General features: G+C 37.2%; 1 protein-coding gene across 1 annotated transcript; it reads left to right on the top strand.

Annotated features, from left to right (window-relative positions):
• Window positions 1-16,489: 16,489 nt before the first annotated feature.
• Window positions 16,490-25,465, top strand: adora1b (adenosine A1 receptor b). Its single transcript, XM_051118107.1, has 2 exons — window positions 16,490-17,726; window positions 21,838-25,465. Exons 1-2 carry the CDS (start codon window positions 17,386-17,388, stop codon window positions 22,529-22,531), a joined length of 1,035 nt encoding a protein of 344 aa, XP_050974064.1. The 5' UTR covers window positions 16,490-17,385; the 3' UTR covers window positions 22,532-25,465.
• Window positions 25,466-27,929: the final 2,464 nt, after the last annotated feature.

A 27,929-nucleotide genomic window follows, 5' to 3' on the forward strand; every position in this document is an offset into this window, starting at 1 on the left:
TTCAAACTGGCGGGCACCATAGAATCCACTATATGGAGAAACACCATGAAATATTTTCCTCAAGAAACATAATTTCTTTACAACTGAAGAAAGAAAGACAAGAACATCTTTGATGACAAGGGGGTGAGTAAGTTATCTGTAAATTTTTGTTCTAGAGTGAACTTCTTTAAGAAAAAAATATTACAAATAACCGTTTTCTATTTGAATATATTTTAAAATGAAATTTAGTGATGGCAAAGCTGAATTTTCAGCAGCCATTACTCCAGTCTTTAGTGTCACATTCTAATATGCTGATTTACTGTCAGTTTTTAATGTTGAAAACGGTTGTGCTGCTTAATATATTTAAGGAAACTGTGCTATATTTTTCCAGGGGTTTTAGTTGAATAGAAAAATCTAAATTTGCAACATTCCAAAAGTATTTAGTGTCAGTTTTTAACTTATTCAGTGCATCCTTGCTGAAAAAAATATGAATTTATTTCCAAAAAAACAATAACAAAAACTTACTGACCCCAAATCTTTAAACAGTACTGTGCATAATATCTTGAATTATGTAAAATCTTCATAAAGTCTGCTTACTTGCATGTAGGCTTGTTCTTAAATTGAAATATACAACAGAAACTTTGCAATATGTGGAATCGTATGCTCTTTACCCACACGCTCCTCTAAAACAAATCAAATCCACAAAAAGTCAATAAGCAGAGCAGAGCAATTCAAGTAATGCTTGAGCTGGCACTGCGTCTCCTTGAAGGCGTAGGTACACAGAGCTCTTTAAAGAACAGCACCCAATATCTTGCAAAGTACGGACCAAAAACAACACTTTATTCCGAATTAGAAAGTAAAATGTTTTCTGTTGAACAGTCACTTTACAGAGCCCAGAAACCATTTAGTGTATATGAAGAACCTATGTAGCGAACATAAATTTATGTTCCTCAACTATGTTGAATTTAGTATCCATAAACACAAACAACAGCAAAAAAAAAAAAAGGATATTACTTGCATCTAAATCAACAAAATGAATGGAATCCAGATTTCAAGTGTTTGTGTGGCTTTGTTTGACTCTTGCGTCAAACCCGGTAGATGCCTTTTTTTTGAAACAATGGGAGAGTAGTTTGCAACCGTTATTTTGTTTCTTCATAAAAGCCTGTATTGCAAAAGATTGTGCAACTCCTTGCTGAGAAAAGATCCATTAGGGTCAGATAATCTATTACCTAGCAGTGGAAGAGCTTCTAACTCTGAATCAAGGAAATGAATTGGCATTAAAGGATAAAAGACATCAGCCCTGCATAAAGCCATAATATATTGACTTTGATGTCTTCTCACTGAAGAAAAAAAACCTTGAAATAAATAACAAGCTTCCCAGTACCTATTCACATGCATCTTTATAAATGAAGGCTACTACTCATCACATCCCGCAGAAATATGGCCGTCAACACACAAAGGAGAGTGACAGGCAATGTACGAGCATTCATAACATAAAAAGATATGATGCGAACAATATGAAAAAAATCAGGCTGACCTTCATTCGGACAGAATTTGGGCATGTGTTGGTTATTTATAATGGGATGGATAGCTGGAATTCATACTAGCACTGTCTTCATGCTTACAAAAAGAAAAAATAGTATGTGAAATGAAGTATCGCAGACAAGACAATGGTAGGACTGACATACCAGCCTCAGCTTAAAGAGGCACCATCCTATTCCAATCTGACTCAATAGACCGCTGACAACAGCTTAGGAGGATCTATTTGTCTGCTGGTTCATGAAATGAGCTTGGTGCGACCAAGCCGTAAAGACAACAGCTTCGAAGAAGTGATAGTGTGTTTGCCGAGTAATATTGAAAACTGACATTGCCATACGTGAAATAAGCAGCTAAACTGTGCCTAAATCTGGCTGTTTTCCCAGATGCTGTTTACACATCAAGGACGCTTTAGCAGTCCTGTGCCTATAAACACTTCCTTTTGAAACCACAGCTTGGATGTCAGTCCAACAGGTACAAACAACAAGACATTATCAAAACCTCATTTACATACAAAAAAGATGACAGCAATTGTTCAAGCTCCCCCAGATGACTTACTACTCCCAGTGAGATTTTTAAGTATGCATATGATGGACACTTTACTATCCCATGAAAGAATTGCAGTGAATAATGCAACTGACAATGGTAGGTCACATGATAATGACAACATGGTGCATATAGTACGTCCAGATTGCATTCATAGTACACATTCATACTACATAGAACATATTTCTCTTTAATTATGAGGCAGTCAGTTAATTAATTCTATTCCTGCTGGCAGAATGATGCAACCTACAGTCACTGAAAAATTACTTGTCTAAACAGACTGACATTCTTTGAGGATTTGATCAATGTTGCGAACTTCAAAGGCAATTTTTAGAGGTGTTTTTTCCTCTTTGATGCCCTTTATGTTTTTCTTACTTTGCAATAAAGGAAAAAAAACAATATTAGAGACAATGGCATGTCTTTTCACATTTGGACAGCTCTGTCATATGAAAACAGAATCCAGGAAGGCTCAATCAAATCCACTGCTATTCTTGGTCTGACACACATTATCTCTCTCTCTCTGTCTCTCTCTCTCACACACACACTGACTGTTCAGTGATTGCAGATCTTGTAACTCTGTCTATGTCAGCAAATTTACATGTTGGTACAGTATATTCTTTCCTTGCCTGCTTCAATGAGCCACTGATTTCTCTCATTTTCTCTTCGGTCATGTAATGCACAAACTCATTTAGAAAACAAGCATTCGCACATTAAATATTGAGGATGTTACTGTAACTCCTAGGCAATCAAGATGAACTCTACATCAGATGATCAATGAACGCTATTTAAAGAGGTATTTGTAACTCCTAGTTGACCTTAATAGTGCTATGAAATCAAACACATTTGTACAATAACAACACTCCCAAATGTTTCTCTGCTGACTACGCCCAAATGTCTAGAAACACACAGCTGATTCTTCAGGACTGAAGGCAGCTGTTTCAGGAAAATCAGCAGATTGTGTTTTTAAAAAAAACTGTCAGTTGTGTTTGGGTTAGCTAGCTATTTAGAGCTGTTCTGTCAAAGGCTCTGTCGGGAATTTCTAATGGTGTTTAAAATAGCATTTTAAAATTGTTTATAAATAAAATATGGTATGTGGTTAACATTACTTAATACGAAATTAGGAACAGCCTTTGCAGTACTTCCACATCTCACTCTCCAAAAAGCACATCTCTGGGAGTCATCAAAACACAGTTGTAGTGTTTTTCATCTCACACAACACTCTTTTGATTGTCTGTGAAGGATGATGACACCCTACTTACTGAAACAGCCACAAATCCTAAGTCAGTCATATGTAAAAAGACTGAATGGGTTATTGTATTTCTCCCAAATCTTGATTACATACAGGTGCAGCTCAATAAATTATAATGTTGTGGAAAAGTTCATTTATTTCAGTAATTCAACTCAAATTGTGAAACTTATGTATTAAATAAATTTAATGCACACAGACTGAAGTAGTTTAAGTCTTTGGTTCTTTTAATTGTGATGATTTTGGTTCACATTTAACAAAAACCCACCAATTCACTATCTCAACAAATTAGAATACCATAAAACCAATAAAAAAAAAACATTTTTAGTGAATTGTTGGCCTTTTGGAGAGTATGTTCATTTACTGTATATGTACTCAATACTTGGTAGGTGCTCCTTTTGCTTTAATTACTGCCTCAATTTGGCGTGGCATGGAGGTGATCAGTTTGTGGCACTGCTGAGATGATATGGAAGCTCAGGTTTCTTTGACAGTGGCCTTCAGCTCATATGGATTTTCTGGTCTCTTGTTTCTCAGTTTCCTCTTGACAATACCCCATAGATTCTCTATGGGGTTCAGGTCTGGTGAGTTTGCTGGCCAGTCAAGCACACCAACACCATGGTCATTTAACCAACTTTTGGTGCTTTTGGCAGTGTGGGCAGGTGCCAAATTCTGCTGGAAAGCTGGTCAGCAGAAGGAAGCATGAAGTGCTCTAAAATTTCTTGATAAATGGGTGCAGTGACTTTGGTTTTTAAAAAACACAGTGGACCAACACCAGCAGATGACATTGCACCCCAAATCATCACAGACTGTAGAAACTTAACACTGCACTTTAAGCAACTTGGGCTATGGGCTTCTCCACCCTTCCTCCAGACTCTAGGACCTTGGTTTCCAAATGAAATACAAAACTTGCTCTCATCTGAAAAGAGACTTTAGACCACTGGGCAACAGTCCATTTCTTCTTCTTCTTGGCTCAGGTCTGTGGTTCAGGAGTGGTTTAACAAGAGGAATACGACAACTGTAGCCAAATTCCTTGACAAGTCTGCGTGTGGTGGCTCTTCATGCCTTGACCCCAGTCTCAGTCCATTCCTTGTGAAGTTCACCCAAATTCTTGAATCGATTTTGCTTGACAAGCCTCTCAAGGCTGTGGTTCTCTCGGTTGGTTGTGCATCTTTTTCTTCCACACTTTTTCCTTCCACTCAACTTTCTGTTAACATGCTTGGATACAGCACTCTGTGAACAGCCAGCTTCTTTGGCAGACCATTTTGAAGGCTCAGGAAACCTTTGCAGGTGTTTTGAGTTGATTTAGCTGGTTGGCATCTCCATTCACCATATTCTAATTTGTTGAGATGAGTGAATTGGTGGGTTTTTGTTAAATGTGAGCCAAAATCATCACAATTAAAAGAACCAAAGACTTAAACTACTTCAGTCTGTGTACACTGAATTTATTTAATACACGAGTTTCACAATTTGAGTTGAATTACTGAAATAAATGAACTTTTCCATGAGATTCTAATTCTTGAGATGCACCTGTAATCAGTTATCATAAACTTGTGACTTTCTTTGTGCATAATAGGAATGTGAGTTTATGTGCTTCACATATGACATGCACTTCATGAGACAATTACACTCTTAAAAGTAAAGATAGCAAAAGGGGAATAAATAACCGTTAAAGCCTTAAAATAACAATTTTCTTAGTCTAAAGAACACTGTAATAAATTAAAGAACCTTTTCATTATAAAAAACCTTTTGTGCAACAGAAAATTTCCATGGAGGGTAAAGGTTCTTCATGGAACCATAGATGCCAATGAAGAACCTTTATTGTTAAAGGGAACCCCGGGTTTTAAGACTTGTATGGCTTAATGTGTGGCTTAATATAACATAAATGATGCCTCTTAAGGCCAGAACACACCAAGCCGACTTCAAAGAACTAGTCGTGACAAAAGCCGACGATGTTGTCACCTCGCGTCGGCAGCGTCTGAACAAAAAAGCTGCACAGACTACAGACTGTAATTATGTGTTACATGCTCTAGAATAAAATAGGAAACTCACAAAGTTATGTCAACCAATTTACTTGTTTTACTGATATATCAAAACATGCTATTCTACGTCATCTTTCAATTTGACGTCATGACTGGGAATCTCGATTAAGGCTATGTTTAATAGTGTGTGATATTGTCCATTCACAGATTGCGGTAGGTTTGGCAGAGAACAGCAGGACTGACAGGTAAATGACACAGATCATAGTGCCCTTACTTGTAACGTTGTATCATTCTAGGCTCAGTTCCAATTTATTCTCCCCTGGTGGGGAAGAGTAATTTATGGGAATCATGGGAGGTCAGTCGTGCAAAGAGTTCACGCTTGCTGCAGTTGCCAGGGAAACAGACATGTACACTCAGGCTTGGTGTATGACCTGTATCCTTTATGCATCCATTATGGTTAACCAATTTAGGAGGCAAACTGTCACTGCGGTGTGGATTGGTATATAGATGCCTGTATCACCATAGACAACGGATGAGGTGTTGAGATCTAAGAATCCCACATTTTTTACAAAAAATATTGTCCTCTGGCATGAGGCTGTCCATATCTACAGCTTGGATTCTTATCACTTTGACTAATTCAACCCATTATAAGGATGTTTGGGCAGAAAAAGGGAGGTTAGCTAGATATCAGGCCCTCTGAGCTTATTCAAATCCTATAACTCAACATTCTCTCTACATATTCCCCAGAGAGAAAGCGCTGTAATCAAATAGTGGGGCAGAAAGCAATTTGTAAGCCGCAAAATTGATTGCGCCATAACACAAACATCACCTTATTTATTTAGACATAATCTTCAACTGTGTCTTGAGCAATCTTAAACGAATGCATAATTAATTTCATGTTCCAAACATGGTTTACTAAACAATAACAGTTAAAAATTGTATTTCCCCAAGCCATGGAAAGGCCGTTGCATATTTTAGCTCAATTCACCTACAGCCACAAGCAGAAACTGTGGAAAACATGTTTTTATCCACACCTCTCTCTCTTCAAAAGCACAATCCATCCTCATCCCTTCTGATCTCTCGGATCTATTTCACAAACTGCAGTTTCCAGCAGAAGCTACAGCAAAGGTTAAAGGGGAAGATAGGTGTAAACATCTTTAATTTGCAATAAATAATGCAACATCATGTCCCCATGTCCCTGAAGGTGTTAAAACACACAGATGTGCATTCACACAATAAACACACATACACAAATCAATGGTTTGCAGTAAAAGGGTGGTAGAGGTCATTCAGGCCTGGGCTCAGATGTAACAAATTACCACTGTTTACCCTGTTAATATTCCGGTGCATGTTGTTAATTAGACCTCTAAATGAAGTAAGTGAAAGTGTATACATGAAAAGCCCAGGTGGTAATAGATTGAGCGCTCTGCTTTGCTTAGTGGCTTTCAGCAAATGTAGACTGCTAAAAGGAGTGAGAGCCACAGAGAAAATATAATTTCTAAAAGGACACAAGCTTCAATTAAATCTGAAACGAGCTTCACGCAGTCATATTCATTTTTGAAAATTGAGTTTCAGCCTTTGCAACTTTATTTATCCACTCCCAAGGCCATTTTCATTTTCATATGTTGTTTTGATATAATCTCAACTTTTGTGTGGATCAGATGGTTTATCTCTGCTATTGCAGTACACCTTATGCATCAGGGAATTACAGCTTCAGCGGTGTATAGTGCAGTGGGGGAGGTTATACTGTATGTTGTCACTCTCACTACCTGCAAATGCTGATAATTCACCGGATGGTGGATGCATTTCCGCTTTCATTCTGTCTTATCTTCTCTTTTCAACAATAGGAGCCTCTGATCACATTAATAATCCATTTTTGTCCATACAGCAGAAACCTGCAATCATTTTTTGCCAGAGCAACTTTCATAATCTCCCCATTTTGCTCATCCCACTTAAAGCACTTAGAGCAAAAATGGAGAAAAGAAAGGAACTGTAATATTTTCTAATAAATGTGAAAAGCAGAGAGATTCCAACAGTATAAGCGTGAGAAATAAAATAAAAACAGGTATAAAACTAGTAATGTTTTATTAATTCTAAGTTTTAGGATTTTAAAAATCCTACAAAAAAATAAACTTTCTGATGCAACATGAACTTTGAGTATGACAAAGAAGCTTCAATATATATATATATATACATATATACATACACATATATAAATGAGAACACTCCCTCTAAAGTCAGAAATTACTCTTAACATGTTTGGGTTTTTTGGGAATATAATGTTTCAACAAGCAAATTCCTGACAATTAAAAGTGTTATATTGTCCACTGAATCATACTCAGACTTAATGCTGGTAACAATGGAACTACTTGGGAGAGAACTGCCAGGTAACTTATTTCTTAATAAAAGAGGACAGTGGTACAAGAGGAATACCAAATTTTTGTTTTAGACATAATATACCTCTGTAAATAAATTTAATTTAAATTCATGTCTTGCATACTTTAATGTTCGTTGAATGGAACATATACGCTGTCTTCGAACTGTAATCAGGGTGGAATATTTTAAGTTCGCAGGTCACTTACTTTTGAATAGAACAGACATCTGAGATACACACAAAATGTGCAGAGCGGTGGTTCACTTACATGATCAACTGCCTGAGATCAAGCTATGGTGTTTATTTTATCTGACAGATATAACAGTGCCACCTAGTTATAAAAAACTGCAAAAGAGAAATTAATTCGGCCCAGTGTGTGGTACAGTAGAAGGCGGCCGTATGATTTCTGTGAGCATGTATATGTTGTGTTCTGGTTCATTCTGAGTGCTCGAATGAACGCAATGGATTCCAATATTAGTATATTTATTACAAGCAAGTGCAAGCAGCTCTTAAAAATATCAACGCAAATACAGTCGTTTTTTCATCTAGTGATTTGTATTTATTGTCACTGTACGCTATTTAGCGTGTCCTAAAACATGGTGGCGACTACCCAGAATGCAATGCGCAGTGACATAGATTCCCATGCTCTATACACCTAGGATGCATGGAGGGTGAGTAAATAATACACTACAGTAGTGTTGGGTCCTATCATCAGCCTGCGAGATCGCCAATACATGATATTATCATGCTAATGTATTTAATTATTTACATACTTAGGTTCATTGCCCGAAACCAGCTCCAGCATAAGGCTAAGAGCAGCCTAACATTATCAAAGAACATCATCACTGATTAGCCTAGCCTATTCTAGTGCAAGTTTATGCATATCAAAAAACACTCGTTTTATAAGTGAAGCAAACTTTATCTATACTGTATGATGAATAAATCTCTTACCACACACTGCACACGTCTGCGGTGCGTTACAGCTTCGACGCCAACAATTTGAATTTCCGTGGGCGGGATTTAATTTGATGATATTCTAATGGACCACGTTGTGACATCATTGCATGCGGAAAACAATCATTGTAGTCCAAAGGAGCCGTTCGTTGTAGTTTTTGAAAAGGGATTTTTTAAAAAACGAAATATCTCCCTTTGGAGTGGACTTTGAGATTTGTAACTTTGTAGTTTTTTTTATGCCCAAAGATACACACCACACATCTAATTTCTAATAAAAACTGCAAAATAGAAGCACTTCACTGGTGATCTCAGATGTTTGGACCCCACTATTAAAGAATGTGAGCACACATATTTATTCTCTATATATAAACAACATTTTTGAATCTTGTGTGTGCGTTGTTTGTTGCTCTCACATTGTATTTTCTCAACAACAATCCTCCTCAATATGCCGTCTGACTCTAAAGGAACAGGAAATCCTACAAATCTCTTTCCCGACATCTGCCTCAGACACCTCGTAGCCCTTTAAACTTCCAGTCTTATCCTCTTTGCTCCTTTCCTCATCCCTGTTTTTTTAAACTAGCTTTCTAGTTCTCTATTACTCTTTCTGATATCTAACACTATCATCTCTTTATCTTCCACACTCACTCTTCTAGCTGTGTCTATGTTTAATAATACCCTCCTCCCCGCTGAATGTCCTGCAGATGGTCGGCCGTGTCCACTTTTCTCACAGAAGTGCTATAATACTCATCTGTTTCACATGAAGCCAGAAACTGAAACAGAAATGCACTGTTCTGCGACTGGCATTGTTCATCATTTCAGCCATTTCTCTTCTGCTAACAAGTTTCTTAAGCAGCCATGAGACATTTGTTAGGTTGCTCCCATTTTGTTACATCTGATCAGATTTTATTGCTAATAAAATGAACGGGATGACAGCTAGGCTGGCCTCCATGGGCTATAATGACTAATGAATCTCCTTGCAGAGTGCGACACGCTGCCTCTCCTGCCTCTGAACAAACGGTACCTCATATAAAGAGTGTCTGTCTCAGAGAAATTCTAAGTACACGATACCGAACACTTATGCAGTGTTCAATCACACAAAACGCTGACTGTTATGAAAAATAGTGAGCAAATGGCACTGAAATGAATGGAGATACAAACTAATAGCTTCTGCCAGGTATTATAGACCTCCTTGGGTAAAATGGTATCAAGTGAAATCTGAATAATGAGAAAAAACACATGCGCCAAGTATTGCTTACAATGTTTTCCTAATGAAAGAGCACAGCTTAATGTTTATATGGCCGTGTACAAATAAGTGTATGATTGTAAACATTCATTCTAAAACATGAATTTGCTATTTCTGGTCTGCAGCAGCATCTAAGTACAGTATTTGATTTTAATGAATAGACTGAGTGGGTGAGTGTCTCCATATCCATGTATGCATGTTACTGAGAGAGAAAAAGAAGAAGAAAGAAGCATTGTAGATGAGGCAACATTAAAGAAACAGACCTTAAGGCAATAATCTTGCTTGGTGAATGACAAAACTCTGCATGATGACCTACAACATCGCTCACTCTCTTTCCTGTCGTCTCTTTGTGCTACTGGGAAGAACGCGGCCCACTCACAGACCCCCAACCACGAATTATATGAGTCTCAGAGATGAAGTGCGGTAATAGCCTCGAAAAACCATGTCATCCGGCTTCCTGTTATGGACAGAATGAAGTGGAAAATTGGCCGTTTAGTCCTAGCTGAATTTCAATTGACTGGGGTGACAAAATGAAATCAAATATGAATTCAAACACACAAAAAAAGAAAAAAAAAAAAAAAAAGATAACAGCAACAACAACATCTTCCTTTGAATGTTCTTTTCATTTTGTGTGATAAGGTAGACAACAAGCAATGGTTACTTTACAGCTTTAAAAAGGAACTTCAAAAAGATCGAGAAAAACGCCCTTTGAGGCTGACTCTGACAATGCACTTAAGAAAATGTTCTCTACAAAAACATGCATAAACACTTTTCTTTTCCCCGCCGTTTTAGCTTAATAAAAATTCAGGTTTCTCTTTTTTTAACTGCCAGCGGTCTTGCTGAGGGACCATCTGCTGATATTTCTAGCTTTAAAAATCTAGGAGTGTGATGACAAGCTGCTCTCGCTCTGCGTCGAAGAATTCTGCCAGATTCTCTATTCAGGCCAGTGGAGAGGAGAGTTGGCAGCTCTTCAAGAGGTCATGCTCTTCACAGAGGCTTCACTTTGAAAAGCGGAAAAATGGAATGTGTAATTAAACAATCATTTATAGTCATTGCCATATGTCAAATCATCATACTGACTCTTAATATCAGTCACTATGGGAAAATACCCCATCTAGGAATATTGCCAACGTTAGTTACTGTTTATAGGCAAGTTTTCAAATGCAAAATAGAAATAATGTTAAAATGCAAGAATGCTGCTGTTGCGGCAGAATACAAACAACCTTGTGATGCAGGTAATGACAGCCATGGTAAGACCAACAACATGATTAAGATTGTGATACTGCTTTTATACAACAGTTTATAGATCATTTAAAATTTAGAAGCAATTTTTGCTCTATCAACGAAACTAGGCCCAAAAATAAAACCAAATGAGTAGTTTACTGTGGCGTGTTACACATCAGTGTTTTGTGTTTCACTTCTCAACAAATCAGTGTTTTTGAACAAATCGGTTGAGTGAAAGACTCAGTGACTCACAATATAAAGACTGTTGTTTTATTCCTGAATGAATCTGTGTTTTTAAACTAATCGGTTGAGTGAATGACTCAATGACTTGCAGGCTAGTTTTTTTTTTTTAACAAATTGGTTGTGTGAATGACTTAATGATTCACAGTAGATCATTGTTTCATCCCTCAACGAATCAGTGTTTTTGAATAAATCAGTTGAGCGAATGACTCCGTGACTCACATTATAAAGACCATTGTTTTATTCCTGAATGGATCCGTGTTTTTGAACAAATCAGTTGAGTGAATGACTCAGTGACTCACAGTATAATGGCTGGTGTTTCATTCCTGAATGAATCAGTGTTTTTGAACAAATCAGTTGAGTCAATAACTCAGTGACTCACAGTACACTGGCTGGTGTTTCATTCCTGAATGAATCAGTGTTTTTAAACAAATCGGTTGAGCAAACGACTCAGTGACTCACAGCATAAAGGCTGCTGTTTCATTCCTGAATAAATCAGTTTTTTTGCATAAATTAGTTGAGTGAATGCATCACTGACTCACAGTATAAAGCCGTTGTTTCATTCCTTAATGAATCAGTGTTTTTGAACAAATAATTTGAGTGAATGACTCAGTGATTCACAGTATAAAGGCCGCTGTATAAAGGCTGAATCAGTGCTTTTTATGAATCCTCAATGAATCAGTATAAAGGCTGTTGTTTTATTCCTCAATGAATCAGCGTTTTTTAACAAATTTGACTCAGTGACTCAATCACAGTATAAAGACTGTTGTTTTATTCCTGAATTAATCAGTGCTGAATCACTGAACAAACTTGTTGAATGGATTAACTCATGGCCTACTTGCATATCAATGTATCTAAATGCCTGTTTACACCATGAACATTTACTATAATGATAATTATATCAGGGTCAACACTAACTCAAGCTAATATGCTGTTTATTTTCAGCATGCGCTGCTGTTATGTTGTATCCCATTTAAAAGCCTGAGCTTTTTAAAGTCGGATGGACTCTGATTGGCTGTCAATGTTTTATCATATCATTTATCAGCTGGAAAAATATTGCTCTGTAATACCAACAATACAGTTGTGGTTGTGGTGTGGACTCTATTAAAGTTAGAACAATTAATAAAACTTGTATCACTTTGCAAAAATGGACAGTGCAAAGTGCAAAGTGATACAAATTATGAAAATTATTATTAACAAACTATGAAAAGTCCCAGTGCCATTGTCTATACTGGCACTCTTGAAACGCCACTCAGCCAATTAGATTTGAGGACCGAAAAACAATCAATAATAGATAAATCTGATTTTCATGCTTTCCATAAAGCAAATTACATCATAAACAACCAAAATATGCATTTTATAAAGCAAGTAATATTTATCACATGGTCACAACACGTGTTCCATCCTGTCCTAATGGCACAGTTTTAGGGTCTGTGTAAGTACCTGCAGAACTCCTTGGTGACATTTAAAAGTCGATCCATTATGGCATGATTCTCTCTTGATAGATGCTTTTAAAGATAGACTTTCTGGGGGATGGTTGGTGTGAATAGGTCTTAAAAGGTGTCTTGACTAAGAAAACTGAAATAGAACCAGCTGGCATCAGTTTAATAATGTCAACTGCAGCTGTGCAAAGCCCAGATGTTTGCTAAAGAAAACCCAACAGTGAGGACACTCTGAGTGGGTCATTAAGGTGAACAGGCAAATACTGCTGTTGGTAAAGTGCTGCTCTCAAACTGTGGACACAGCGAATGTTCCTTGGGGAGGATTGCAAGCGAGAGAAACACACAAAGAGCTGCACATCTCTTTGTCTGCTTAATTACTACAACACACCCTCAAAGCATTATGATCGTGAACCTCAGAGATTTTAGGCATGCGTGCAGATGATAAGGAGCCGGACACAAAATGGCTCAGCCATTTAAGAATCTCCACAAATGAGTCTCAAAGGGATGGCCTTCGAAAAGTGCTTACCACATCACATTTCTTTTCAGGGACCACACTCAGTCTGTGCCTCTTTAGGGTAAAAACCCTAAAACCGCTTCAGGGTGGAAAAAAGATGCTTGGGAAATTCAAGGTGAATCAGAGGCATGTTCGTGCCAGGACTGCGGTCAGGCTGAGTAAAACGCAACGCGGATTTCTGCTTCATTTGACGGAACTGAATAAACTGAAAGGCACATTAAAAGGGTCATCGGATGCTAAGTTCACTTTTACATGTTGTTTGAACATTAATGTGTGTTGGCAGTGTAGGTACAAGTGTACCCTATAATGATAAAAGATTAATTAATCTGTAAAAATAATATTCCCTTTTTCAAATCGAGCCATTGTCAGATGCCTGTCGTTGTGGCGTCACACCCACAGAGGCCGCTCCCACGATAGTTGACTGACATAAGCGTTTTACCTCAGATCAGTTGTAACAGTCTGCCCTCTTTGTTTCGATGTCGGAGCAGGGATGTAAGTTAGACAAGAATATCTCAGATTGAGCGACTGAGGTGTTGTGTTGCTGGATGTAATAATGAACATAGTGGTCGTCATTTACTCCCAACATCTGAGCTGCTGAAGATGCAGTAGATTACGTTTGTTTGTGAAGGGAATGCGCCTCCCGATCTACATATATCCGCCTATGTTTGCGCGAATCGTTCGTGATCCAGCTTCACTTACAGCAGAAGTGAGTATAAGTTTTTTTTTATGAATCTTTGCGATCATCTTTCCTAATAATGTGCTAGTTAGCAAGTTTAGCGGCTAAATGCGGCTAAAGTAAACAGGCTCGTCAATCCACAGAGAGAAGAGAGGGGCGGGGTGAGCAGAGCTCATTTGCATTTAAAGCAGCCTCGACCAGAATGAGATGATTTTTGAAGAGCTGATTTTGGCAAGGTAAAAAGGCTGTTGTTTTACACAACCACTGAGAATTTTTAACCAAAGTATATTATAGAGTTTTCATTAAGACCCTAAAGAATCATATCAACTTGTGGAAAATGGGCATCCAATGACCCCTTTAAAACAATCAGTTTTATTCCTAATCAGCCAGGTTCTTTAGTCATCACTGTCTAGTTATTAGTCTTTGGAATTGTGTGTCTTACTGTCAGTCTGGAAGATGTTTACTGTTTCCTGAGAGAAGCTGGTCACCAGTAAGGTAAATGTTTAGACAATGTGTTCTCTATTGACAAGGACTACAATTGTTTGGGTGTTATTAGTTTAAGCAAATCATGTTTGTCCATTCTTGTCATTTAGCAGACCACATTTGAGCAAATAATGCAGACGTTTTGGTACTAACAAACTTTTTCTTGCAGCACAATTTTATGACCTATTGCCAAAGTATTTGCAACTGCATAAAAAGAAAATGCAAAAGAATAAAAACATACAGTAAATAAAATGAAAGATAGTTTTCAACTGAAATTGCTAGTAAATGTCACTATTAATTACACCATTTTTTTATTGCAATGATATTTATAACATCTGACAGCAAATATTGTCAGGTCCATCACCATATATAACATTATGATTTAGGCTTTTTGTTTCACTCTGTGACCTTTCACCCCTTATGTATGACCTCTTGACCTGAACTCAATAATAACAAACAGTGGAACAGCTTTGCTAAGAGCCAGGCAGATTTTCTATCATTATCAGACATGCAAGACAAAACAAACACCCTTATCATCCCGAGAATCCCAAGTAGCCTGTTTGTTTGATTGTTTGTTGATTGCTAATTTCTTTTGTCCTCCCTTGAGTGAGATTCACTGATGTGGTTCTGCTCTGCTGATACAGTAGTAGTGCCAGTACTACATTAAAAAAAAAATAAATAAATAAAAAAGATGTTTACCATCTGGAATTTACAAATCGAAGGGACACTGAACCAGCTCCTACAGGACATAGAAAGGGCCACAGAACATATTCAGTCATGTTATTAGTTTTATTGCAGGTATGGTTGGATAATTAGTTACTGCACAGCTGTGCATTGATCTAATTATTGATACAGTGGCCTAGAGCACAGTGGAGAATTGAAGAATCTCACATAGGTCCATGTCATGAAGCAGTAGTATAACAAATTCACTTTTTATTAGTTAAACTTGATTTTTAAAATATCAAATTAATTTATGTTTTGCATTGTTTCACCTGTATCCACATTAGCTGCAAATACTGTTTCAGTATGAATATAAAAATATTTTTCATGCCCAAAAAAAAAAAAAACAGTAGGCTGCTATATAATCCTATACATAATCCTATACATCCTGTGTATTCATAGAAGACTTACTTTATAATATAGGAATGTGGCATCTCTTTCCTCAGAATTGGCAGGATAAATCTCATGTCGTAATTTTGTGTGAAGTATGTGAATGAATTCACCGCCCTTGATGGATCATGCAGAAATTTCTCTTATGGAAATGAGGCAGGCAATGCGGTACAGCAGCTTTCTCATGCCATGAATTTTCCTACTTGCTAAATCACCTGCTTTGTCTCTGAGCTCACACTCAAAAGCTGGAGAAATCCTGACTGAAACCACTGAGCGGGCTTTGACCATGACGTGTCAAGAGCAGGAAGACTATATTATGATTCACCCCAAAATCACAAGATTGTTGTCGGTCAGACAGAGGCTCAGTCACTGATCCACAATGGCAACACAAATAATATGATTTCTAGAATCTGTCATTTATTTTTTATTATAAGTGCTGTAGTTGTTATATAAATATACTGTCTGTTGGTCAAATATACGAACAGTAAGCTATATTGTTATTTGATATTTAGCTTTATGCATCTATTTAACAGCAGGTTCCATTGTGACAATTTAGACCAAAATAGACTTTCAAAAATGAACCTACACTGATAAATATTTAGTAGAGTAAAAACTGGGACAACTAGGCCTGGTCTCCTCTATTTAAAACTTAATCATCAAAAGGACCTTGCAAAGGGTGACAAATGCTACATCATTTTGTTTTGCTACATTAAACCGGCTTCATTTGTGAGATAACTGCGAGCATACTGTAATTTTTTTATCTGATATCTCAGCTAGCACATTAAGCTTATTGTAGATTATTAAACCTATTCGTTTCTTTGAAATTGTGCAAATATATTTCTTATTACATTTTATATCTTTCATGGGGCGTCGTTTGAGCATTTAAATTAGTCACTGCTCATCAGGCACTGTCACCTCCTACTCCCCTCCACTCTCATGGTGTTTCATATCTAGCTATTATAGAGCAGACTAATATTACACTAAACACAGGGGCACGGTCAGCCTCACTCTTTATCTTGAGCCTTAAAGTTTACTCTCACTGAGCATAAATACAATGACGAAAAATGGACTTAGGGCTCTTTACGAAAGAAAGTAGCGAACGCAGGTTGTCCCCTCAGCCATCCTCAAGGAGGAAACCAAAATAGACGGCGCGGTGTTTGGGATGGTCTTTCTTTCGCCTGCCAAAGATAAACGGAACGACCTTTTTGGTTTGACATTATCACGAAAAAGAATCTACACGCGTTAGTCGGACTTATTTGGCTCACAAACTTGTTTTAAATTGCTAACAGAGCGAGTATGGGTGAGACAAAGGGCTCTACCCATCGACGGCTATTCTGGGGCACCGCATAGCTCATGAGTGTGTTGAGAACGACCCGCGCTCTGGACAATATCTTGTTTCACATACCCTGGGACAAATATGGTGCGTCTTTTAATTTATTTTCCGACGCTTTGGACATCCAGAGAACTGTCTGACAGTTGTAGGTGACACGGAGAAATTTATTTGAACGATTTTGGGATGAATAAGTGGAGCGCGCATCTCTCGCACGAGCGCAGGTGGACCTGAGGCGCTGTAGTAAACGAAAAGAAAACGCGTAAAACCCAGCGACATATTTTGTAAGTCACTTCTATGGTTTTGCGGGGTTCGTTCTTCTCGCGTTCGTCCATTTCCAACTGTGAATAGGCATGTGTGGAATACAGCTACTCTTTTGAGGAGCCGCGCATTAATGGGAGGATTTTTCTCTCGACTACTACACTTAATCAGTTTACACATCACTTTCACTCGAAAAGCCATCGTCGCGTGGATATTCATCGTATTATCGATTCCCGTCGAGTGGAAGAATGCCTGAGGACCTCTCCGCGGCCAAAGCCCTCTATATGGGCATGGAGGTGGTGATCGCCGTGTCATCCGTGATAGGAAACGTGATGGTGGTTTGGGCGGTAAAAATTAATAGATCTCTGAGAGATACTACGTTTTGCTTCATTGTTTCTCTGGCGCTGGCGGACATTGCCGTAGGAGCGTTGGTCATACCATTGGCGATAACTATAAGTATCGGACTCCAGACTCACTTTTACAGCTGTCTGCTGGTGGCGTGCACCGTGCTGGTTTTGACCCAAAGTTCTATCCTCGCCTTGCTCGCTATAGCCATCGACCGATACCTGAGAGTCAAGATCCCAACCAGGTAAAGTTATTATTCCCTCGTTCCATCTGGGGTCCATGTGCTGTAAGAATAAGTAAATTTTACTTATATGGTACTGTGCAGTACGTTGTCATACAGCCAGTGCTATTCATATGTCTCACACACATCAAGGTTCTTCCGTCATTTGAGCACGTTCCATATACTCCATATATTGTTTTCATACTGAGGTAATAGGATTTTCCAAGCCTAACTTAAACACAACCCTCACATATACCTTTTTGAATTTTTAGAGATTGTTCCTGGTGATTATTGGCTGGTCAGCACAAGACATGATCCATCCATCCTTATACATTTTTTGTATAGTCCAATACATACTGTGTATATACAGTGTATGTTCCAACCATACATATATGTGAAGCTGGACCACAAAACCAGTCTTAAGTAGCACGGGTATATTTGTAGCAATAGCCAAAAATACATAGGTCAAAATAATACATTTTTCTCTTATGTTAAAAATCATTAGGATATGAAGTAAAGATCATGTTCCATGAAGATATTTTGTAAAGTTGCAAAACTACTTTTAACCTACTGCAAATATATCCAAACTTATTTTTTGATTAGTAATATGCATTGCTAAGAACTTCATTTTTAAACTTTAAAGGCAAAGATTTTCTCAATATTTTGATTTTGTTTTGCCCCCTCAGATTCCAGATTTTCAAATAGTTGTATCTCAACCTAATATTGTCCTATCCTAACAAGCCATAGAAAACATGAACAATTATTACACTATTCTGTACTGTAAGTTACACTTCTAAAAAATGCTAGGTTAAATACTGGGTAAAATATGGACCACACCAGCAACTGGGTAGTTTTATTTAAATCTGTTGTAAATTAAAAATCAGACACATAATTACTAGAGGCATCAGCAATAATGAAAAGGTGAGCATTTATTAATAAGCAATTTAAAAATGTTTTTAACATTTACAAATTTTAAGCAAGAAATATGGTCATTTTTAAGCAATAACTGAGTAAAATACAACTACCCAGAAGGTTGTGTTAAACATTTAACCCAACCGCTGGGTCAAAACAACCCAGTCACTAGGATTGTCCATATTTTACCCAGTATTATGGAAGTATTATGGAAAAAATGGTCATTTTTACAATTAGTCAAAAACCCATTAATAAGTTAATTTATAAAGATAATAATATTGGCCACTGTCTGGCCAGACTGCTTTGAAGCAGCATGCAGTTTATATTGCTCAAGGGGTGCAGATGGAAGAAACTACATGCACGTGACCTAATGACATAAAATGACTCATGCATTTCTATACTGCTTATGCCATATATGCACACTATTTTCAAACTAATTTTCAGTATATGGCACAAAGAATTTATATTCTAGTAAGCACCGATCTTAACATACTCTTATTTTCTTTTTTTTTAATAGCACATATATTATATTCTTTGGTGTACATGATTTTTTTTTTTTTTTTTTTCTTGTTTGTTGAAGTTTATTTCTTTTTTGTTTCCTACACTGTCTATAGAACTGTGTATAGTCGAGTTTTATGAGAGAGAGCATAATAAAATTCCAAAAACATGTTCCAACTCTTTATCACAACATTACACCGTCCCAGCCAGGTTAACATCTACAACATGCATAGACTATCTGCTTTTAAGTTTTAGCTACATCCTGTTTGCAGACTCTGTGCGTAGGTTACTCTTTGTCCCCAGAGGAGTTAAACATACTCAACATACTCAGCCATGTAAAAGCCATTCCATTTTTAAAGATGCTTTTTGTGTGGACAGTATAGCCAATTCTGTGTTCTGTGCTCTTTTCTCACTGTAATGCATCAAACGTGAGTCCTGTGTTCAAGTCCCAGATGAGTTCATATAATTCTGCATTTAATATTGTGATTTCACTGGCATGATTAATGATTCCCATGATCATTATTATAAACATAAAATCAACCCCTTTCAACACTTTTGTGAAGAGACTTGTGGGCAGACAGTTAGCAGCAAAGGGAAGTACGTAGCTTATTTTGCAACACAGAAATACGTTGTGTTTGAACGTGCAAGACTTTTGAATTATTAGCCAATATACTGATATAATAGTAGCCAATATTTAAAAAAGTGCAGTAAACAGTAAAACTATTTTCTACCAGAAACCAGTGTGTTCATGATTATGATAATAAATTAAAATAACAAACACCAGTTTGCAATATAAAGCAGCATAACGGGTTGTTTTGTACTGATAAAATAACCGGAAGCGAATGACACAGAAAGCCTTGCAAATTCAAGCTACAAATGGCCGTAGTTGCTCTTATGTTAAAAAATTAGGTGGACAGCACAGGGTGCTGCAAGAAAAAAAGGTAACAATTTAATTTGCAGAGCGAACACAATCCCATGAAACTGTCGCAAATGAGCTATAAGGAAGTGAAGTATGTCTGAGAAGTGTATAGAGTTGCTGCCCTGAGTCACTGCCTGTCGGCTCTGCCAGGATCAACCACTGTGCACAATAGATGAGAACACAAGAAGCTGAATTGATGGCCTGCAGTGTAGTCCAAAAGTGTGAAACCAACACAACTGACACTTTCAAGGATGAGAAAAGTAGTAAGGACATCTTTAAAATAGTCCATGTGACTCAGTGTGTTCAAACCGTAATGTTATCAAGCTACAACAATACTTTTTTTGTGCACAAAGAAAACAAAAATAACAACTTTATTTAACAATTTCTACATCGTTTCTACAAAAATAACAACTTTATTTAACAATTTCTACATCGCTTTGCTGCATAAATATTATATCCAACATCTATCGAACTCGTTATCGTTTATCGAGGAAATTCGTATCGCGTGATAATTATCAATATCGATTTATTGCCCAGCCCTAGATACGTAGAGCAAATGTGGGCAGCCACACCATTGTTTTCAAAAGTCTCCATTTTGGTCCTGGAGTTTTCAAACTAAAAGCGTTTTCCAAAGCCTCAGTTTTCGAGGGTCGAAAACGTCGGAGTAGTGTAAATTAAAAGTTATGCTTTTTAAAATGAAAACACACTGGTGTTAACATAGCTTAAAATTCTGTGGTCTGCTGCTTTTACTGATATAGAATGTGTACATTACAACCTGGCAGAAGACAGTGACAAATAAATCCATTTGAACTCCATTTTATTTTATTTATTCCACGCTTCAATAATGCATATGGCTTTTATTCTGTATAAAGCAGGGGTTCTCAACTCTGGCCTGCAAGATCCATTTTCCTGCAGAGTTTAGCTCCAACCTTGATCAAACGCACCTGCCTGTGACGTTGTGGTGGTCCTAAAGACCTTGATTAGCTTGTTCAGGTGTGTTTGATTAGGCTTGAAGCTAAACTCTGCAGGAAAATGGATCTCGTGGACCAGCGTTGAGAACCCCTGCTATAAAGCATAGTCATGCTCACAGCTTGCTAAGTACAACAATTTATTTTCAGAAAACTGTTAATTTAATCATAGCTACTTAAAAACAGAGCACAAAAAGGTACAAAACCATCACTGGAGCATTTGAGTGAAAACAAAATAATAGGCTGTGGTTCTGGTCTACACAAATCATGCAAAGAGTATGAATATTAAAATGAAACAATTTATCATTTAACATGTACACCTTTTACTCATTATGGTTAATAAAAGCACAAGCAATGATTCTATCTATTGAATCTTAATAAACGGGGTCTATTGACTCTTTTGTGCACTTTTGTGTGGAGTTCAGTCAGACAGCTCAGACATGAAAGTCTGCCATTAAATCACAGGTGCCTTTGTTATGAAATCATTCACACAAAAGACAAGGAGTTTGGGGACAGAACTACAATCTCAGATAAAAGACAGCATCTCAGAGAAAATGCAACTCTATTGAAAGACAAGGCGGAGTGGGAGTGACTGAAACAAGCTTTCAGATGGTAGTACTTTGTCACAATTTAGCTCTTAATTCAACTTAGACAGCAGGTAAAAGCATCCTTGGTCATCCAATGACACCAAGAAGTGCCCCTGATTCTATACCAGCAATAACTGTACAGAATTTAGCTTCTTTTTTTAAATTTTGGAGTCATAATATTTCTGAAATTGCAGTAATAATGTATATCTTGAGACAATGAACTTGTTTCACTCTTGTTTTTTTTGTTTCAGTTATAAGCGAGTGGTCACTCCCAAACGAGCTGGAATTGCAGTATTCGTGTGTTGGACAGTGGCCTTCATAGTCGGTTTGACTCCCATGCTGGGCTGGAACAATTTGCACAACCTGCAACGTACCAACGGCTCAATCGGCCCTGACCTCATTGTCACCTGCCAGTTTGAGAACGTCATCAGCATGGAGTACATGGTCTACTTCAACTTCTTCGGCTGGGTGCTTCCCCCTCTGCTTTTCATGCTCATCATTTACTCTGAAATCTTCTACATGATTCACAAGCAGCTAAACAAGAAAGTGTCCAGCCACTCTGAACCAAACAAGTATTACGACAAAGAACTGAAGCTGGCGAAGTCTCTGGCGCTAGTGCTTTTCTTGTTCGCCGTAAGCTGGCTTCCTCTCCACATCATGAACTGCATCACACTCTTCTGTCCGGAGTGTGAGAAGCCCATGTTCCTTATTTTTATTGCCATTCTGCTCACGCATGGCAATTCGGCCGTCAACCCTATTGTTTATGCTTTCCGCATCAAGAAATTTCGTACTGCGTTCCAAAGGATCTGGAAGCAGTATTTCTGCTGCAAGGAGGCTCCTCCCCCCGAGAGTCAGCCGAGCGAGAGACTTGATAACAACCACTACATCGCCGCCGCCGTTGCCGTCGCCGATCCTCCTGAACCTGCTCTGGAACATAACGTCTGACTGACAACCTAGGATTCTCTAAGGAGGTCGAATGACTTCTGCTGGCTGGACGTCCAAAGCTGTCATGTCTTGGTTTGTCTCTTTTGAATGTAAATCAGAGCTCACCACAGATTCTTCTGGCTGAACTGTCCCTTTGTAGGAATAATGAGACAGCACTGCTTTAAAAAGCACCAAGTGAGTCAAATCGTTTTGAAGAGGAAGGGGAATCACAGGAAATCTTGCTTATGAAGCAGCCTTAAAGGATGCTTTTAAATCAAATTAGTTTGACAGTACATATCATACAATTGAATTATAAAAACACACGTATTTGATCAAATAATGAATCAAATTTGAATCAAATTTGAGCAATTATAAAAATATACATCATAATTTATTTAAAATGATAACATCTAATCACTAGTTACTGGTTCAGTATGAATGTATGCAGAACAGACGTCAGAGTGCCGTACACTCTCAGGTTCTTGGATGTTCTGGTTGTTTTCTAAACCTTTGTGCACAATGACAGGAAGAGGATGCCAGAAACGGTGACAAGGAGGTGAACACAGGTTTTTTCTTGTCCTATTATGGAGTGTCTTAGCGCAGGTCTGTTATTGTGAAGGACTATTGTAATGCAGGCAGCTGACATTGGATTTTACTCACAGATGCAGTGAGATTCTCTTGCCTTTTTAGAAAATTGTGTGTGTGTATGTGTATGATCGAGTGCATGTCATAAAACTGAAAATGTTTGAGGATTTGAAGATATACTGAAGTCCTATTTATCTATTTCGGAGCGAAACTGTCAGTACCTAAGACTAAATATCCACTGTTTGAACATATTCAGGGGTAATAAATTATCTAACCAATAGTATTTTACCTTTCAGTATTATAGCAGAATTTAAATACACTTTTTCCAGAATCATAATAATCAATTTTAAATCAAAAGTACGCTGTACTACTAGGAAAACATACTGAACTGTATTTTGACTTGTCTTAAAGGGACAGAGCATCCAAAAACAAAAAAATGTTGTTCTAAATCCATTTGGGTTTTTCCACTTGTATAACACAGAAAGAGATTTTAGATGAATATTCACCCTTATTTTTGGGTGAAGTAACCCCATTAAAGGTAAAGTGTGTAATGCTGGGGATGATAAAATGTTTTCTTCTATTCCTACTGTACAGTTTTATGCAAAAGTTTGGAAACCCCTTGCAGAATCTGTAAAAATGTAAATAATTTTAATAAAAAAAGAGAGATCATACAAAATGCATGTTATTTTTTATTTAGTACTGTCCTGATTATTATTACAGTAACCCCCTTCAAAAGTTTGGGAACCCTTGGTTTTTTAATACCTGGATGATCTACGAATGTTCTTTTTTGTTTGTTTTTGTTTTTGTGATGGTTGTTCATGAGTCCCTTATTTGTTCCGAACAGTCAAACTGAGCACTGTTCTTCAGAAAAATCCTCCAGGTCCTGCAGATTCTCCAGTTTTCCAGCATCTTTTGCATATTTCCATTATTGACTGTATGGATTTAAGATTCATCTTTTCGCACTGAGGACAACTAAGGGACTCAAACACAACTATTAAAAAAAAGGTTCAAACACTCACTGATGCTCCAGAAGGAAACATGATGCATTAAGAACCAGGGGGTGAAAACTTTTAAACAGGATGAAGATGTCCAAATTTTTCTTATTTCATTGAAATATCTTTTTTTTTTGGAAGCAACAGAAGATGTTTTGCATGTTTCCCAGAAGACAAATTAAGTACAATTTACCTTGATCTTCAAATTCAAAAAGTTTTCACCCCCTGGCTCTTAATGCATCGTGTTTTCTTTCTGGAGCATCAGTGAGTGTTTAGTTTGAGTTTGAGTCCCTTAGTTGTCCTCAGTGTGAAAAGGTGGATCTCAAAATCAAACACTCACTGCTGGAAAGGGTTCAAATATGCAAAAGATGTGGGAAAAAATGAAGTATCTGCAGGACCTGGAGGATTTTTCTGAAGAACAGTGCTCAGTTTAACTATTCAGAACACACAAGGGACTCATGAACAACCATCACAAAACAAACAAACAAACAAACAGTCGTAGATCATCCAGGTAACCACAGTATTAAGAACCAAGGGTTCCCAAACTTTTGAAGGGGGTTATTTTAATAACTTCAGCAATTTTTTTGTCTTGTGGACTATATGCAAACATCTTTTATGTAAAATATCTTACTCAGGACTGTACTAAATAAAAAATAACATGCATTTTGTATGATCTCTCTAAATTTGTTAAAATTATTCACATTTTCACAGACAAAAGGGTTCTCAAACACTCGTATAAAACTGTAAGTTCCTGAACAGTTTGAACACTGTGGTTCTAAGGCGCTATCAAAACATTGCTCTGTTTGTTTGAGCATCCTGACCAGCTTGACACCGACATCCTGACCGTGAGTTTGAGCCGCCAATTGCACATATGGGAGTGTTTGGAAATTATTTTTGCAATTCCGTTTGGACGCTCTAGTGGCGCACGAATTACACACTTCACTTGTCACACTAGTGTGGGGTTTTTGATCTCACATGCGGTTGAAATACCAGGTCTATACTGACATCAAAGCTAAACATGTATCTAATATGTACATAGTAATGTTATGCACTATGTCCAAGTACATTATGTTCATAATTGTTAAACAGACGGTTGTGGAATAACAATCATTTGTACATGAAATATTTCAGTAAATGGGAACAATGGGCTAATACATTTTGCCATCTTGTTTTTACTTCACTGCAGACAGACACACCACAAGTGAGTGGTACTGCATTGCCTTGATATAGAGGTGGGAGCTTCCTGTCTCTGAACCCCATGCAGTTCTCCGTGTGATTCAAAACAGGAAATATCACTTTACTATCAATGGAAATAGCTCATCATTCATCATCATCATTCATCATCTTTACTGTCAGCATTTTGTCTTACTCTAGCTGTTGGTATCAGCTTTTTTGTCTCATACTAATGGAAGACAATAAAAAATATATCTAATTTAAAAATTACTCTAGTATGTTAAATAATATCTTGAGTGAAAAGTAGCCATTTATCTCTAAATAAGCCTCTATTATGCCATTGTTCCTCTCATGCTTGAGCTGAAAGCAGCCAAGAAAGCAGTGAAGATTCTTGGTAGAAATAACACAGGTCCCAGGGGTCCACATGTGTGGGTAGGGGGTTGGTTGGCACAGTTTTTATTTTTTGTTGAATATCTCAAGTAGAAAAAATATTAACCCAATTATGTGCAAACAAAAGTTCTTAAGTGAAGACATACACATTAAATGTCATAAAATATTTTATAAATCTTGTTAATTAATGACTAAATGCATGTTAATTAACATACGGAAATGGTTGGCACACAGCTAGGTTTGAAAAGGTAGCAACAAAACCTCTTCCAGATACCTTTTTAACATATTAACAAGTTCTGTTCTATTATTATATGAGTATGAGTCTGTAAGTATGTAGAGTTAAATGATCATGCTGCTACGAATGATTAATTAAAAGGAAATAATTACACATGACAAATGATTTTAGCCATGCAACATGATTTATCACACACTTCCAAATGGTTCCTATTTCTATTAAATAGCATTAATATATTTTAGATCTATCTTTAACCAATGATCAATATTTTTAAAAATCTATCTATAATCAATAAGAGTGATTCAAGAGGTCAAATGTCAGATGCAACATTAATGTATTTAGTAATGAACCAGAAGTTAATCCTGTGCCAACCTATAGTATCCTAAAGCTTTATTGTAGGTGTCTGTTCCTAGCATGCTTAGTCACTGTATGCTGCTGACAGTCCCTATTCAATTTCTATTTTAAGAATTCCTCAAGCTTTAGTGATGTGCTAAAAAGCAAAAAATAGTCAGGATACTGCGTCGTATCATAGTGTTACATCGACCTCTAGTGGAGGTAATGGGCGCTGGACATAAAATAAAGCATGCTGTAAATAAAAGGCTAATTTTGCCAGGTTAAAACATAAGCCTAAAATCAAAAACATGTGATCCTGGACCACAAAACCAGTCATAAGAGTCCATTTTTGAAACTGAGATTATATATCATCTGAAAGCTGAATAAAAGCTTTCCAGTAGGACAATATTCGGCCGAGATACAACTATTTGAAAATCTGGAATGTGAGGATGCAGAAAAATCTAAATATTTAGAAAATCGCCTTTAAAGTTGTCCAAATGAAGTTTTTAGCGATGCATATTACTAATCAAAAAAATAAGTTTTGATATATTTACGGTAGGAAATTTACTAAATATCTTTATGGAACGTGATTACTCGATCATTTAAATCGATATTATCAAAAAATCGATAATTTAGACCCATATTGCTATTGCTACAAACATACCGGTGCTACTTACGACTGGTTTTGTGGCAGGGGCGGATCCACCGGGGTGGCAACTGCCACCATAAAAAAAAGCAGTGCCACACCACCTGCCACCCCAGAATTATCACAGAATAAAATATAAATGTAAGCAGTGTTTCGTGTGCTACTTTTCAGCCGCAGCGATGACAGCGTAACGCAAAATAATGGCAAAAAACACGTCTTTCAATAAAATGTGCACGATAGTTGCACGTGCACGCAGCGCGCCCAGTGTATTTCGTTAACTTCATTAACAAATGACTCTTATGAACCGGTTCGTTTTAAGTCAAAAACACAAAACGCGGCACAGTTCACTAACGAATTGTTTTACATTTGTTCGTGAATCAGATAACTACTGCTTCTCGGCTAACTCAGAAGTCCTCTTAAACATCTAATCCCGTCCGGATATGTTCATCGCATAATTGTTTGGTGATCCGATTCTCTGACCGCTCGCACCACGTTCATCATGTATCCGACGAAACAATAATAGCATGAAATCAATAAGAAGATGCCGATCACGGAAACTAATAGCAGAGTTAGGTAAGCATCTGGTTGTATTGCAGTTTTCTCGATTGTTAACACAATGTAACTGATGTTAGTAAGCTTATATTCCCAAACCATTCATTCAGTGCTAAAAGACACAAAGACACATTTCTCAAAAAGTTAACAATAAGTAAGTTAAAAAATTAAGTAGCAAAACTGATGACACACCAAATTAGAATCTCTGCATCCAACAACGGAGAGAGAACGAATAATTTACATGGGTAAATGCAGTGTAATTATAGTACAGTACCAGTATATTAGATGATGGAAATTTCACTATTCTATATGTACAGTGAACTGTAGTACATGCTGTACACCTTCAGACATGTGACTGTCAAATTTTATTTGTAACCATTTTTTATGTGTAGCCTACTGCATTTTTGCAGAACTGATATAGTCTTGTGTCAGGAGACAAATAGTACTGTATACTCTAATGACATTTAGCCAAATGTGCAGAGGATGCTGAATTTAATTTTTAATTTTATTTTT

Source organism: Labeo rohita, chromosome 8, assembly GCF_022985175.1.
Source record: "Labeo rohita strain BAU-BD-2019 chromosome 8, IGBB_LRoh.1.0, whole genome shotgun sequence".
In the NCBI taxonomy this organism is placed as follows: domain Eukaryota; kingdom Metazoa; phylum Chordata; class Actinopteri; order Cypriniformes; family Cyprinidae; genus Labeo; species Labeo rohita.

What these genes read in the sequence shown, in the direction of transcription:
- adora1b (XM_051118107.1), top strand. Translation starts at nt 17,386, where the DNA reads ATGCCTGAGGACCTCTCCGCGGCCAAAGCCCTCTATATGGGCATGGAG. An exon ending in AGAGTCAAGATCCCAACCAG is followed by an intron (nt 17,727 to 21,837) that starts GTAAAGTTATTA and finishes TTTTTGTTTCAG; the next exon opens with TTATAAGCGAGTGGTCACTC.